At 39.9% G+C, this 16688-nt stretch overlaps 1 protein-coding gene and 1 long non-coding RNA gene across 4 annotated transcripts in view; one reads left to right on the plus strand and one right to left on the minus strand.

Annotated features, from left to right (window-relative positions):
* The window catches only part of NUP205 (nucleoporin 205), a 52824-nt gene extending 44723 nt beyond the window's left edge, over positions 1-8101 (minus strand). Inside the window, exons 1-4 of one of the 2 annotated variants that reach the window (XM_075152092.1) lie at positions 7844-8101; positions 2657-2799; positions 1464-1635; positions 331-475 (exon numbers count right to left, since the gene is read on the minus strand). In XM_075152092.1, coding sequence (XP_075008193.1) covers positions 331-475; positions 1464-1635; positions 2657-2799; positions 7844-7871 — 488 coding nt within the window. In that variant the 5' untranslated portion in view covers positions 7872-8101. The remainder of the gene's footprint in view (positions 1-330; positions 476-1463; positions 1636-2656; positions 2800-7843) is intronic. The other variant, XM_075152101.1, reaches the window with a different exon arrangement.
* A 473-nt stretch (positions 8102-8574) lies between these two features.
* LOC142083064 (uncharacterized) lies at positions 8575-15395 on the plus strand. 2 transcript variants are annotated; one of them, XR_012673949.1, is made up of 6 exons: positions 8575-8650; positions 10601-10792; positions 11799-11865; positions 12615-12724; positions 14323-14376; positions 15211-15395. It is a non-coding gene; the product is annotated as an uncharacterized LOC142083064 (long non-coding RNA). The 2 variants fall into 2 exon arrangements; XR_012673947.1 differs by lacking the exons at positions 8575-8650; positions 12615-12724; positions 15211-15395 and having other exon boundaries at positions 10615-10792; positions 14323-14410.
* Positions 15396-16688: the final 1293 nt, after the last annotated feature.

Raw genomic sequence — 16688 nt, forward strand, 5'->3', positions numbered from 1 at the left:
TTTGTAGGACAAGGGAAGTCAGAACACAGCAAAGGCAGAAACTCAGTCTCTGAAATACTGAGTAATCATCACTAGTTAGAGCAACACTGACTGGGAGGGTGTATGAAGCAAAATACTGCCAAAACTGAAAGTAAAATGGATATCCTTATAATCCAGTAAAAATACGTGTAAGAAAAAAGAATATTATGCTTAAAAAACAAACATGAAAGCAGCTGCATCAGGTTATGAGAAACGAAGAAATTTGAGAATATTCATATTCCCTTGAGTCTAATCAGTCCTAAAAGCACTCAAAGCAAAGAGCTTTGATCAGCTCATCACCCTAATACAGACCTGAGTTCCAATGTCCACGTCTTGCCTTGGCGTGACTGGATGAGGGTTCGTAGTGAATTGGCAATGCATCTTTTTCCATCCCAGTACAACAGAACAGCCACTAGACCTCTTGTAAGGCCAGGAAAATGAGGTTGCTGGTGTTCTCCTATTGAATGAAAATGCACAGAATAGTCACAGAAAGTTGAACACACACACACACACACACACACACACTTTGATAACAGCTTTAAATCTTTATATTTCTAATTGAAATATAAATGTAGCATTCAAAACAACCATTGTTATTCACTATCACTTTGATTTGTTTCAGGCACTTCCAAGAAATCACAGAAATTTTGAGTGCTATTATTAAAATTCATATTAAATATTAAAATATCCACAAATTTAAAAGAAATAGAAGTTCAAGTCCATAAGTATCCTAGTCGAAATGGTATATGCAACTGATATCTACCCATCTTAATAATCAATTCAAGGTAATTATCAGCAAAATATCTTTTCTTTATTCAAAATTAAATTGTCTGTCTGAATTTACATTGAAAATTCAAGTTCAAAATAGAAATTGAGGTTGACTTCAAGATGGCTTTCACAAGGTGACAAATTAGCAAGTGACTACTTTAATGAACTTAAAAGTTAATAATGAACAGTAGCTAGTAAGGATAACTAGCAATTATACTTTAGTAACATTGAAATCAATTTTCTACATGCAAAGCATGTGTCACTTTCCAGAGTAATTCTCTTACTAATCAGTTATTAGATTATGATCCAAATACAGTCACATATCAATGTATGACTAATACATAATTTGAAGAACCAGTATCTATTATGCTGCTTTATGGGAAAACTCTCAATTATTTTCAAACTATTCTAAAATTCAGTGATAGAGAAAGTAAATCATAAAAAAAACGCTCAAATTATTCCCCCCTTTTGCAATAGCTGTATAAAATATGAACATTAAGGTTCAGAACACTGTTATCATATTACATTACAGCGACAGCAAATTTCTTTTTAAGAACATTCTATATTAGGAAGCTAAGGCCTTGACTGAATCATGCATTCATGTTAAGTATACACTTAAATAAGAAGGCCCTATTTAAGTTGTATTTCTCCAGCTCTTAAATATTTTCCCTTCTCACCAGCTAGAAGGAGCTCAACAGCTGCCAACTCTCCAATATCAAAGAGGTCACTGAGGATAAAAGCTTCTCTGATGAGTTGCTCTGGCAAAAGCCTAGTTCCCTGCTGACCCTGGATAGCAACCCCTTCTGTACTTGCTTTCTGAATTTTCTCATGTTGCTGAACATTCTTTGGCTGCAATAGAAACAAGCATCGGAAGTTATTCAAAACGGCAAGATCAAATACTGAATAAAGCTTTACACATTAATCCTTCCTCACAAATACAGTTCTGACAGGTTAGGTTGTCATCATAAAAACAAAGGCAGTGTTTTTAAACACAGAGATAGTAAAGGCATCCTAAAAATGCTTCACACTTGCACAGCAATGGTCTCTTTGTGGGAATGTACCAAAAATAATCTTGTATAATTGGTGCTGACATTTAGTTTACTCAGAATAATGGAGATTGAAAATAAATTTTGATACGATTCTCAACAGGAATTGGTATCAGCTCAATGAAAGACATCAGGTTGTTGATCAGAACTGTTGCGCTACTCCAAAGCATTATTTTCTACATCATTCTTTTTTTTATTAAACTCAGACTCTAAAATATACTGACGAAACTCTATAGCTGACCGTTAAATTTTCTGACCTATCAGTTTAAAAAGCCATATACTATTTCAGAAGTAACACCACTGAAAGAAGACGTATTTCTAGTTGCTACCTTGTGATCCATCAGCCAAGAAACAGTGAGTTTCTCCCATATTCCCAACAAGGCACATTCTATATTTTGGAAATTCATGTGTCCACCTGTTCTGTGTGTTCATTAACCTGACTGAAGCATGAGCATGGACCAAAACCAGACAAAATAGTTTTGTGCTTTATTTCAGACACACAAGAGTAGCAAAAAAAGCTAATACTTGACTGATAGAACATCAGATACTTTTACTATTCCTTTCAAAATAGCATTCAAATAATGAGAAAAAAAAATGTTACAGATAAAATTATTCTGTACAAGACACAAAATAATATGTATTATTCAAGCTATTTGTATTCTTACAGCAGAACAAGATTGCTATAAACACATTTGAGTTATGTACTGTAAAAATGTAGAATGAAATGAATGGTCAGGGCCTAAATGGTGTGTAATACAACAATACAAGACAGAGTAAATCATCAGCCCTCCAAATCATTCCACAAGAGAGCATTAGTCCAGTACCGGATTTCTGAAGAGAGAAATGAAGTCAGATTTATGTTTCTTTAAAACCTGGTCGAGGCGATGAATAGCTTCAGGTTGCCTTTTCCAAATGGCATTCATTACAGTCTGCCATATGTCCTTATATGGACCCCACAAGCTGGCAGCTAAAAGAAGAAATAAAACAAAAAAAAATGTATTTGAAATGGAGAAAGAAACAAAGAAAACAAAGTATTTACACACTATTTTCAATAAGTAGACTTTTTAAATTTACTGTTAGTCTCAGCTTGACAGTACAGACTGTTATGCCCATCAAGCAAAGTATATTTTCCCTTCTTAAGGCACAAAAAAATAACAACAATGGTCTGATATAAAACCTAATTGCATTTAGGGAGCTAGAGAAGCAGAAAAGATGGTGTATGCAGCTAAGTTCCGGGGCTGAAAGTCATAAAGATATTTGATACAATCTCTGGGTGTAATCTTGCATCCTTATATGCCTAAGAAACTCCACCCATTTTGGCAAGATTAAAGAATAACTAAGAACTGGACAGCAGACCTTGAATCTGAATGTAACTCAGCAAGACAGGCTTCCTGCTTTCCATTTCTGACAGAAAACTCCAAAACAAAGAAATACCTAATATATGAGGGACTAAAAATGAACAGCAGTGCTATCATGATCTGTTGCATCATTGCATCAGGCTGTGCGGAATAAAATGTACTAGAAACCAAAACCACATGATTAAAGGCAATATCACAAAAGAAACAAAAATCATAAGCCCAAAGACACTTCCTTTCACATTTACTCATCTCATTTTAATACAATCAAACATAACATTCTGATCCCTAAGACACATTTGCTGCTAACACTCTGCCCAAGAGCTTCATAAAGAAATTAATTTCCTTTACTAGAAATAGACAGATCAATATAAATAATTACCTCACTATGTTTAGAAGAGACCAGATTATTTCTGGAAGCTAGCAAACATAAATATATTATTATTTAAGATAAGTCTGACCATACTCTAGAAATACAATCTCTCCTCCTCCTCAACACTGGGAAAAAAGTTTCCTCTGCATACTTCGAATCTGAATTCAGTACTACAGCTGAAATGATCTCTTCCTCACTAGAAGTTGTATCATTCAGAACCCAGAGTCTGTAGCCTGAAGACTGCTCTAGAAGTTTCCTTATTTGCGTCGGGTCTCATGAAAACAGTATGCCAAACTAGACTTCAGACTTCTGCCAGAATCGTTGTCTAAACTGAAAACCTTACAGACGGAAAATTATTCTTACCACCTACTATTAACATCCTGTTAAAAAAAAAACTCAAAATTTTAAGACCCACTTTAAACAGAAGTATCAAAACTTGTTAGATATCATTTGTATTTGTGAAAGTTTCAGATTCTACACACCACAAGTCACTGCTAAACATACCAGATAAATTTATTACCAATTGTATTCAGTTTGCCTGCAAGCTACCATGTAACAACCACTGCCTGATTGTAGGTAGTATTATGTTTCTGAGCATCTATTGAGATGGTCCCTGACCCAAAGATATTATAAGCTAGAGGTGGTTTTTGCATGCTACAATTTTGCTAGTGGAAAAGCTACTTTAAGAGGTTGCTGCCCTCCTTCATTCAGAGCCACTTGTTCCCAACCATACACATGCGTGCTTCATTAATTATGTTCCTGCAACTCTAATGGACTACACTATAAGTCATGTTAGTTATATGATCCAAATCAAAGGAAAGAAAAAAAAAAAGCAACATTTTCCAGAGTTCTTCCAATCTTGTTTTTAAAAATCAGATTATTTCATTAACACAGCTTACAAAGTGGCCCTGCTAACTATTAAAACAATTGAAAGAGCAATGCCTGAAGCACACAGGAAAAGACAAGTGGGTAGTGAAAGCTTTGTTTCTGCAGAAATGATAAAATATAACTATGCCTTGCAGGTTAGCCTACATACAAAAATACTAGCATTTCACCTAAAATTGGCTTAACTCCCCCCCTCCCCCTTCTTTTTAATGTACAAGTAAATATTGTAGTATAAAATCAAGTACAGAGGCAACATTTTATCTTCATGTAGCTTGTTCTAGCCAGCTCTATCCCTCAAGGTAACCCTGACTAGGTGCATCAAAATCAAACATACCCACACCTCATCTTTACCAGGCTGCTTACATTAAGACAGCAAGCAAAAGGTAGCTACTCTGATGTGAAGATGCCCTTCTCTTTCATACAATCAAGACACCACCTCAAAGTAATGCAAAATGCTACATGGATGCCCTGAATAATATGGCAGCATAAGCCAAGTCGAAGTGTAGCGAGCGAGCATGGAAACAAGAGCAGGTCTCGGAGAGCAAGACCAAGAGCAAGGTTTCAGTCAGTTTTACCACTATTTAAAACACTATTTAAGGTGTTTTGGAAGCAGCAACGAACTAAGCAAAACTTTGGCAGTTTTATTCTGTTGCAAAGGAAGAAACCACATAAAACAAGAATAAAACCAAAACAAACCCTCTCACCCCAAACTCAGCACTAACAAAAACTACTGTCTCGCACACTGTCATTTACAACGCAACTAGCAGTGCCCATAGAGCTGTATCTGAGAGAATAGCCTGTAAAAAGGACAAGTCCTCTGTCCTTTTTAAACATCAGAGTGTTTTAATCATACCATGTCATCCCTGCCTAGACAAATGCATTAAAGATAGCTACTGTTGGACAAATAACTTCACACTCCAGACTGTAACTAGCTCTCCCACATAACTTCAGAGTTCAGAGATTTACTTCCACTCTAAACAGTCTTTTCACTCTTATTAAATTACCAAGTCCAATAAACACCAGCAGCAATCCACAGTCCCTGCCTGTTCAACTATTTCCCTGGCCCATTTGTTTGCTCTTGTCCCTACAACATAATTGCTTTGCACCAGCCCAAATACACGTACTGTAAGGCATTAAAACAAATTAAGGATCTAACTTTTCTAACTGAAAACTAATCCAAAAAAGAGTTTATTTTCAGCAGGATCACATCTACAACCCAGTTTGCTCTGTGGTGGCACAAGCTATGCTAGCACAAAGATGGAGTACTGCAGAGAAAGAAATAAGCAACTGGGATGGAAAAGAGGTTGGACTTTAGCAACCATGCTGACTTTTTCCCACTTATGCTGTTTCTATTATTATTACAGTTTTAGGAAGGCTGACCATCCCATCAGGGACAGCAAGGAAGGACAGGCTGGGTTGCTTGTTTTGGCAACAAGAGCAGTTGACAGTTATGCCTGAACTTTTTGCCAAGCTATAGACTTAACCATGCTATGTCTGTCCCCACAAACAATATACTACAATTTAAGGCAAAATCCTCATTAGTTCTAGTGTCACATCTGCTTAATTTTTATCTCATCTTTTTTTAATTATAAGGCTATAGAATCTCTTGCCATGTAAGTTATACAATAAAGCATAGTCTCCTTTGAACTTCTCCAATTTTTACTTTAACAAAGTCACATTTTAGATACTGTGAATGGTAGGAATAATCACCCTTCCTCCACCCCCAAATGAAGGGTCTTTGTTTTGTTACTTCTTTTCTGTGAGGGAGCAGGGATGTAATTGATTCAGTTAGATCAAAATATCTTCTCTGTAAAATTTACTCCTTGCATGACACAGGAATGGAGCTTTCTAATTTTATTAACCAGTCACTATTACATACACCACCTTAGTTACAGACCTTTTGGCCATGCCCATATTCCAGTCATAACTGCTTTTCTCAGGGTCTCCATTCTCCCTGTATTAACCTAATGAAGCTCAACAATGGTAAATGCAATGTCCTGCATCTAAGACAAAATAACTCCAAGCAACACTGAAGGCTGGGGACCAAGCAGCTGGAAAGCAGCTTTACAGAAAGACACCCCAGTGTCCTGGTAGACGAGAAGCTGAACACTAGTCAGCAGCACACCCTCACAGCAAAGAAGGGCCTCTACGCACCAGGCTGTATTAACAGAGTTGCAGCCAGCAGGCATAGGGAAGTGATTATTTAGGCATCTCTGGGAGTCCTTCACTCCAGTACTGTGTCCAGTTTTGGGCTCCCCAGAGCAAGACACTGAAATAGGGGGCTGGAGAACAGGATGAATGAAGAGAGGCTGAAAGAATTGACCTTGTTCAATATTAAGAAGAGAAGGCTAAAGAGGGATGGGAGCTTTGTTGTCTTCAACTACTGAATGTCACTGTACACAGAAAATAGAGACAGGGGTACCCCAGGAGAAGATAAGCAGCAACTGATACAAGCTGCAACACAGAAACTTTCAATTAGCCATCAGGAAAAAAAAAAAAATTTACTCTGATGGTGGTCACCCATTGGAATAGAAAGGCCTCTGGGAGGATCTTCACCCTTACAAATAGTGAAAACTAGTTTAGATAAGGCCCTGAACCACCTGACTGAACTGGCCCAGCTTTAAGGGGGGGGGGGTGTTGGACCAGATGACCTCCTGAGTTATCTTCCAATTATCCAGTCTTTTCTTTTTGTATTAGACTTATTCCCCAGTTATACTGGGTAAGCGCTGCCTCAGTAACCCAAAAACTGCTCTTTGTGACAGGTTCTGAAAGGACCATGGATGATTCTGCGGCTCCTAATCCTTAGCAATGCCCAACGCAAGAGAAACCAGCTCAACATTTCCAGACTTCCTGCGTAACACAGCAAAATTCAGTGCATTTTTTTAAATTTTATTACACATGGCATTAAGAGATGAGTGCAATACAGAAGTGATGCTTAATCACACACGCACTGAGTTACCACACTCTCGAGTCAAGGCGGCCTTTGCTATCTCATGGCACCAGCTTCACGCACTCCTTGCCAGGACCAGCGGCAGCAGCTCTGACCGCGGAGCTCCGTCACCTCGCCCCACACCTTTGCGCGGCCTCAGCGCCCCGGGTACCACCGCACGGGAGGAGGCCCACACGGAGGCCGCTCTCCCCACCGCCTGCCAGCACCACCGCGGCCCCCACAACCCGGCGCCCCGCAGCCCTGCCCGTCACCCGCTCGGGCCACGCCGCCTCCTCACGCCCGGCCTTCCCACGGCCGCCGCCCCTGGCTCCGCGGGCTTTGAGGGGAGGGGCGCGGGACCGGCACCCCCCGACCGGCTGGCGGACGGGCGGGCGGCGGGGAAGACGGCGAGCGGCACCGCCGCGTAGGAGAACGAGGACCCGCGGCCCCGCGCTCAGGTTCCTCTTACCCGAATTTACCGCCAACGGCGCCGCCATCTTGGAGAGAGGGAGGCGCGATCGCGGCGCCGCCGCCCGAGGAAGGCCCGCCAATACTCCGGGCTGCCCCCGGCGGCGCCTCCCGAGGAGCGGGGCAGCGTCCCACCGGCTCCTCCTGCCGCGGAGGACGGGAAGGGGGTCCCACGGCTCCCCCTGTTCCGGCTTTCGGGCAGCCCACCTGGCGAAAATTGACAAACGGCCGTTTCCGCGGCGGCGGCTCGCGCAGGGGCAGGGACAGGGGCAGGCCGGTGCCGCGGGCTGACGGGAGTTGTAGTCGCAGAGGGGCGCGGAGCCCCGGCTGGGGCTGCGGCGGTCACACGTGCGGCGGTCTGCCCGGCTTCTTCTGGTGTGAGGCGCAGATTGACAGTTTATGGTGTCAGTCGGCTTCGCCTTCGAATCTTCTCGAGGTGGCTGCGGAAAAGGGAGAGCACCGGGGTCCTGCGTTCAGTCCTCACCGCTTCTCTGCCGTTCAGTTTCTCTTTCCCTGCCTTTTCCGTGCCGTGCTGAAGGGAGTCTTCCCTTTCAAGCCCTGCCCTACAAGCCGTATGCATTGAATGAGGCAGAATGCCTCAAGTCAGATGCTGCACCGGGAGGTAAATTTATTAGAACCTTTTCAATTTTTTTTCGGTGAAAGAAAAAAAGAAAAAAAGTGCTACTATTCTTTTTTTCAAAACCAGAATGGTTTCAGTTTCTATGGTTTCAGATTGAAGTCTTCAAAAAAAATGAAAGAAGTAATTTGTAAATGTTTCGATGATGGATGATCCTTATTTAAAATGCAGGTAATTAAAACTGGACTATTCACTTAAAACCAGTAAACTAAGTTTTTTGTTCAACTTTGTTAGCAGCAGTGTAGCATTTAAAACTTGTGTTTCTTGGGCTTTGATTGGTGAACTAGGATTTTAAATCTTGTATTAAAAAAAAAGCAGCCCTGATAGGGATTATCCTGTGAAGAAAGCTACATTTAAACTCAAAGCATGGGCAAGAAAAAAGTACCAGGAATGAAGAAAAGAAAGCAAAAAGGACATTTGTACATGTATGTATCTGGAGCTAAGGAACAAATACTAGTATCTTAGAAGTATCCCATATCTGAAATCAATTTACTACCCTCTGTCCCAGCAGTAATCAAGTCTCCTCCAGAAATTCCCTTCTGTATTACCTTTAAGGTAAAAGATTCCACCAAGAGTATGTATTCATTTTTAGTACCAATAGTTTCCCCTCTTGAACTTTATTAAAACAATATTTCACAGTTGCAAAACCATGTCCAATGCACTAGACCCATGGGAAATTGGCAAAATAACTATCTTTGCTTCTCTAGATCTTCCCTATAATGGGATGGCAGAGGGGGCAATATAGAGAGAGCAGTGGTCCTGGGGTGAGAGTGAATTGGCAAGGCAGCTATAAGAAAAAAAGAGACAGAAATCAGAGAAACAGTTTTACAAGGATTAATCAGACGTGAAAGAGGAGAGAGAAGAGGAAATTTAAAAAGAGGGGGGGGGGGAAAGTCTGTCCTGTCAAGAACAGCTCCTCTCAGAGTTCAGTAGATGAATCCATTCTCATTAATTTGGCCTAATTTGTTCATTTAGTCAAAGGGCTCATATTTCCTTGAGATTTCCCTTTTCCTGGGCTTAGCCATCAACCAGAACAGACCTATTGCAATGAGAATGGTAGACATTTATTTATTTTATTCTAGGAAAGGAAGAGTGCCAGGCAAGAGGTGAAAGTAGAAAATAAGTTAAGTTATTCCACAAGCAGCAAAACTAATGCAGCCTGGGTATGACATTTCTATATCTTCTCCCATGCACCCATCTCTGCAAAGCCATAGCTCTGTTCTTACGCTGTCCACATACCGCCTCAAGACCCATGGCTATGAGGGGCAGGTACCATGATAAATTCGGAGACACATGTGCTGATCGCCTGGTCACAGCGAACCTAATGGATAGCTTGAGGTTTTGCTTCAGCCTTTCCAACCACAGGGATCCTAATTTTGATTTTTTATACATTCCCTGATTTTCACAAAGTTTGTGAGGACATAAGTTTTTGAGCCCTTTAGCCCTTGATCAGGTTAGGTTCGAATTGATTCAGGAATTGCAACAGGTTCAAACATTACTTAAAAAGTTTGCCAGACAGAGTGTGATTTCCTAAGCCTTGTTTCCTTAAGAAACAAGACTTAAAAAAAAAAAAAAAGAAAGAAAGAAATGAATCAATTTTTTAAAAAAGCCTTTCCCAGGCATTAAGAGCTGTCATATTTCTTTTGGCATTCAGATGCAGCCAGATTGCACACACTTTTTTTTAATCTCTGTTGGAGGAAAAAAATCCTTTCTAACCACTGCAGATTCAATATTTTAAATTTCCAGATAATTCTTTCCTCTCCTTGCCAATTGGCCAACCGTCACATAGCAACATGAAGGCAAAAAACACCCTGAAAAGAGTGGATGGCATGGGGTAGGTCACTGGGCAGTTGAACTTCAGAAGAAAAATACCACATTTAGCTCCAGCTGCACAGCATTTATTATACTCTTTCTCTGTCGGCAATGTGATATTTTAATGCAAAATAGATGTGACAATTCAGTTCCTAGTATGGATGAAGTAAGAGAGGTTTCTAGATACACCGTACCATACATTCTGCACATGTTTATATTTGCATAACTGCATCCATCCATGATTTGATGAGTAGGCAAGTCCATGAATTCTTTGCTTATTCTCGCTTTATTTGCTGTCCTTTAATTTAGGATCTTATTGTTTACCCGGGATCACTGGCTGGTTTGGTAGACTATTTTTGCCAAGTCACTATAGGAAAAGAATACCTCATTCCTCTTCCTAACAATAGCTCTCAGCAAGTTCTCCAATACAGCTGGGTTCAGTGAGGGACACCGGCTTCTTTCATCCTTAATTAGAAGACGGAAACCTGTGAACTGTCAAAGGTAGGCTGACATTAAATACCTGGGATGGATATTAATTCCTCTGGATTCCAGGGAAAGGAGGTCCCAGATCACCTGTAGGGTAGTGAATTCTGCTTGTGCAGGGAGAGACCTTCATGTAAGAGATGTTATTTTCTGTAGGTGGAAATAACTACTAGTAATAATTACAATGAACTGCACAATGGGAACCTGCTCTTTGACTGGAACTTCTATGTGGTTTGTGATGTATTACAGGTGTAACACTCTTAATTTTAATAATGCTAAATTTAGGCACTGTGGTTCATTGCCAAATCACACATCAAGATACGAAGATAACGATGATAGTATTATAATTTATTTTCTTTACATTTTATAGTGATCAGGAAGAATAATTATTAGCAATAAAAAAGTATTCTTCAAATGCCCAAGCGGCCATGCTTAATTTCCTACCTTTAATCTTCAGTGTCATTGTAATCACATCCTGCGTGATGGAATAAAATGAAAATTAAAAGGCTTGTTGCATTGCAGCTGAAAAAATGCCTTGTACAAGGGCATCTACATAAATAGATCAGTCTTTACATTGTGAAATATACCTCTTTACCCAAAAAGTCAAAAGCGTTTCTGGCTACTGATTAGACCGTAAAACTTCCTTGAGCTCTTATTTTGACTGACACTAACTCTGTCTGTGCATCTCAGCTTACTGGTCTGTGAAAATGGGTATAACGTTTCACAGCAGGCCTGGAATGCCGATCAACTGGATCTTTAGCCCGGCCACATCTGAACAGACAAAAAGAATGTGGTTTTGGTTTATATTAAGTTGGCAGAGTAAAAAACCCTAAATTCTCTTACTATGCTGGTTAATTTTCCTGAAAACTTCTTAGCCGGCTATAATCCTATCTGTGTTGCAAAAAGTGTGTTTTATACATCGAGATAGTTAGCTTGGCATCAAATCTTAGAAGAAAGTCTAAGACCTTTCCCTGCAGCGATTCTCAAAAAAATAACTTTGTAATTTCTCTGTCTTCCTTCCTAGATATTTCTACTATCACCATGGTATCTAAGCTCATCAGAGAAACTGTGTGAGGTTGTTGCTAGCTTGGGTAAGTGGTTTATCTAGTCCAAGGCAACAAAGAGCTAAATGTTCTCAAAGTTATATGAATACATTCCTCGGGGTCTGGGAGCAAGGGGAGAAGAGCTGAACAACGGCGAGTGCTGCCCTTCCTGTGTAGGTGAGGATAATTATTGACTGTAGACATCTGACCAGAAATGATTGCCTCAGTAAGCAGTATCAGTAATTTTCCTGCTTGACAATTGGGTCTTTATGATCCCTGTTCAGGCTTCAGAGGTAAAATGAAAATACTGTTCTTGGCCGTGTGATGTATTGTGAGTTAATTTTTTCCCAATTCCTGCTTTGGGGCCCTTAGAGCTATCTGTCTTGTTATTCTTTCCTCTCTATCCTAGAATGAAGAATAGCTTTTCTTTTTTGTAATAATTTCTCCATTCAGCTTCTGAAGGGAACGAGGCAGTTACTAGCCTGGGAGATAATCTGATTATTGTAATGATGTAGCTGCTAGTAATTGACAAGAGATGAAGAAACATACAACAGGGGAAATGATGGAAAGACAAAGTACGAGCAAAGTGGAGATATTTGATATAGTAAGGCATAGTAAAGCAGATATAAGAAGTGCTGGCACATCAACTACCTTATTGATATTCATTCTGTTCAGTGATTTCCATATCAGATTTACAGATGGTTGATGTTTTTGCTAGTTGCCAGTCCCACAAATTCAGACTTCATCCTGAAATTCACACTGAGGTCTTTACAAAGCATGTTGTATATATTCTGCAGGCTGAGTTATACACTTATTGCATCCTTTTGGATTCTCATCATAGAATGGCTCTGCTGGAACAGGTGTAAAGCTACAGAAGTGTAATGAGGTCACTTGGGCAACACTGAAGGTGCGTAAAGTTGCACAAAACTGTCAGTGCTAATAATGTAAAGCATGGGGTTTCTGTAAGTGAAGATGATAAAGGAGAAGGGAGGGAAAGTATCTTGACAGTCATAATCTGAGCTAAGTTGTAAAAAAAAAAAAAAAAAATCATTACTTTATACTTACAAACCGAATGAATTTGATAGAGGAACCAGTGAGACTCAGGAAAAATGGCGTCTCGCAATGCCATCTCTACTGCAATGTGAAATTGCTCCACGAGTTAGACTACCATTTTGTTAATTATTTTCCCAGTGCTGTCCACTTCTATGGAGTTCTCTGGGTACAAGATAAGAAGCTCCTGTACACAAAGATGTATGCAGAATGTGGCTTACATACTTCTGACAGTCAATTACCGAAATACTTGCCCTGGCCTGATGCTCTAAGATAGCTTATTTGAAGGAAAGCACTGTTTAAATAGGTAGCATAAGAAAGGATTTGCTTTCTGCTCCAGTCCATTTTTGTTTTGTTGAAGTTTCCTGAGGATCAGGAAGAATTATCCTCAGCAGCAAGAATCTGAAGGACATGAACTGAACAAATCCCATTTCTGGAATAGGCAACTGTATTAATTGGCTCTGGTGTCAAAATATTTCACTGGAAGTCACATGTCTATTAAAGTCTCATCCTGCCTTATTTGGTTATGACTGTGCTGCAGGAGGATAATGAGAAGCAATATTAGCTGTTCACAATTAATGGGGCAATTGTTGAGACCGCATGTTCAATAACTCCTACCAAGGTGACATCTTAGACATTGGAGCACTAAACTATATTATGTGCTTGAGTGATCAAGGCTGGAGTTTATGGCTTATGCTCATTCAGTTGCTTGAGTGCTTAAGAGGAGAACAGTGGAAAACCTTTATCTTATGCACAGGTTTCTGAGCTGCTTGGCACATATTACTCTCATACCTTTCTTCTAGATGGTGTCAGATGGTCAAAATGAATTTCCCTCATCATTCAAGAACATTCCTATTCTAAATCAGACAAAGCTAAACCTCTGTCTTTGAAATGTAGTGCTGAAAAACACCTGGTCAGCTAATCTGAAACCTCAAATAAAATGAGACCTAACCAATGGAGAAGACAAAATTCTCAGAGTTAATTGTGTGTGTCTGTAGATGTCCAACATGGTGGAATGGTAATCCTTTAGGTCCTTCTGCAAGCCAAAACTGCTAGTATTGTAGATTATAATTCCACTAAAGTTAATGAAGCATACTTAGGAGAATAGTTCATTCCAAAGTTAATAACCTATTGAAAGCATGCACACCAAAAATACTGATTTGAAGAACAGAAATTCAAAGGTCAAGAACATGCAGAAAAAAGTAGTGACCCACATTCATCATTAGGGTTGATATCTGCATAAAGGGTCATACCAGTTCTCTTTAAGTAGAGAGCAGTAAATTATGATCTCAGGATAGCTTTACATCTTGTGCTATCTCTTTACAAATGACAATCAATATTTGCTTGGAAATGACACTCAGAATTTGTCACTCGGCTGCATTCCTAGGCATCTGCCTATTAATAATATAACTTTGTTTTTCTTATGCATCACTCTCCATCTTATTTAATGCACAGTCTGTCTGCAGAAACAAGAAGTTGCAGTGAGGTCCAGCCCAGGAGAAGCTTGAGGTACTGACTCATTCTGAGACACTGAGGGAAAGGTTTGCTTGCAGGTATATTTAGACTGTAACTACACAAGGACACTAAGCTATGAGAAACCCCTAAAAATGAAGCGGCCTTATTTTTATTGAAGATTTGATTGTGTGTTTTGGGTGGCTTAGTTTGACGTTGTTTTATACTGGCAGATGGTAAACGTGTTTTAAGGTGTGATTTCCCAGAACTTCTCAGAAATTCTAGTGTCAATTTTGAGGTGAGATCCAAACAGCATTGTAGGAAAGATTAATGCCTTCCTTTCACTAGAGTAGTTCAGATCACTTGTTCAGGTTGTGCAAGGCTTGCTAAATTCCACACACCCCCCCCAGCTTAACATACATCTCCTACCTCCCATAAAGGTTGGAGGGGGCTTTGGCATTGTATGCTCTCAATCTCTTGTTAGTGCCACTTCATTTTGCAAAAATAATTAAACTTTCACCTGATATGGAACTGGAACCTGCCAGGAAGTGGGGTAGAGATAATCCCACCATCCAATGACTAATCTGACCACCAGGTAAAGAATATTTCTCCTGCGATTTGTCTCAGTGATTAAGTCTTTTGGACAAAAGCGTCAGCGTCAACCAAAAGAATTGAGGCAAGCACAGTCCAAGCCCCTCAACTGCCTAGAGCTTTTGCTCAGGTAATGTGAGATTCAAATACTAATTCACTTTCTGCCTAAATCATGAAGAAATGTAACCTAAGTGTCTACTACTTTGGAGAGTTCTTGAAAGCCTGAGCCATATGTGAAAGGGGACACCACTTCCACCAGCTCTGTCAACCTGATCAGCCACAACTTTTTTTTCCTTACAGGTATTCCAAACCAAGGCAATCTGTATTCTAAGGGTGGATTTTTTTTCTGATCTCAGCAAGAACAAAAACATGTTTTTATTTGTATTGATCAGAGTCACTCTTAATATTTCTGGTTTGTTTGGCTACTCAGATAAATCAGTGAGTCATATAGCCCTAGTGCTCTCAATAAACTGATTTCATGTCTTAAAGTTCTGTGTCTTCTCTGTCTATTCATGGCTCCATAAAATAATGATCCAACTCCAAGTTTTACCTCACATTGACTTTCATGCATAACACCAGGAAAAGGACTTTTTGAGGAATTGGCCTCCCTCTAGAGCTAACAGCTTTCCTCATTGCTAGGACTCCCTGTTCATAAACAACTGACTTCCTCTTGAAATACTGTGCAAACACAGACTTAGAGAAAGTTGAGGTGATAGCATTAATTGTTGATATTTAAAATTAAGGGGAAAAAATAAGGGGACAGTAAGTACACACACAGCTAGTGTCACCAGGGGCAGCGTATGTTCTTCTTACTGATGTGATGCTTCTCTGCCCACATCCTTCTCTCATCCAAATCATGTCATAGTAAGTTCCTCAATGGGAAGCCTGGCTACCATTGCTAAAGCCAATTGACACAAGGACTGCTGTGGTAGGACAGGAGTGATCACCTTTCTGGTAACCTTTTGTCACATGCTGTGACATGAAGAAACTGCCCCAGCTCAGCCTTTTCCCAGTGCGGCACACCTCACAGGTATTTGTGCTGTCAGTCTGCCCCACTGCAGTTGCCAGCCCTCTGCAGACTGAGCTGCCAGGGCTCACTTTTAGAGCTTTTCTTTAAAGCAACTGCTTGAATTTCACAGGTGCAAAAGTTTAAGCACTGGAACACTTCCTAAAAAAATGACTTAGAGCCACCATCCTTTTGAACTTTTGTGTGCTGAATGTGTGAATGAGACTTCTCTCATGAACCAGTTGCTTCATGACATGAAGAGCTGCTTTGTCTGAATGTAAGGAGGACGTAACATGCTACTAAACTTTAAAGTTCTATACAAGACGCAGATGAGCCATGAAAACCTAAGGTGGCTCTATTTATCCTCTTAATTCCTCAGTTATCTGAGATGAAAGGTACCAATTAAAGGTGAATGCTGTGTCATAGCTAAGTTTTCTTAAGGAAGTACACTACTCAGAATATTAGCCAAGCGCCTTTTAGAGTTTTGATTGTTCAGTCACATCAACAATTAGAAAGCAATGCCTAATAAAACTCAATTAGATCATCAGTCTCCTTTGTCTAGGAGTATAACAGAACGACTGTTATTCTTTCAGCAGTTTTACTTCACGTTTTGCGACCTGCACACTTTGTTTCTGCTCTTTTTACTTTTCATGAAAATAGTTGTAACTCAATAAATAGATACTGTACCTATTTAACTATTTTTAAATAAAATCCACAAGGGTATTTTCACTTACATTACTAAATTGAGATAAGCTTGGATAAGAAGCTGGAT

This window comes from Calonectris borealis, chromosome 1 (assembly GCF_964195595.1).
Source record: "Calonectris borealis chromosome 1, bCalBor7.hap1.2, whole genome shotgun sequence".
NCBI lineage: Eukaryota > Metazoa > Chordata > Aves > Procellariiformes > Procellariidae > Calonectris > Calonectris borealis.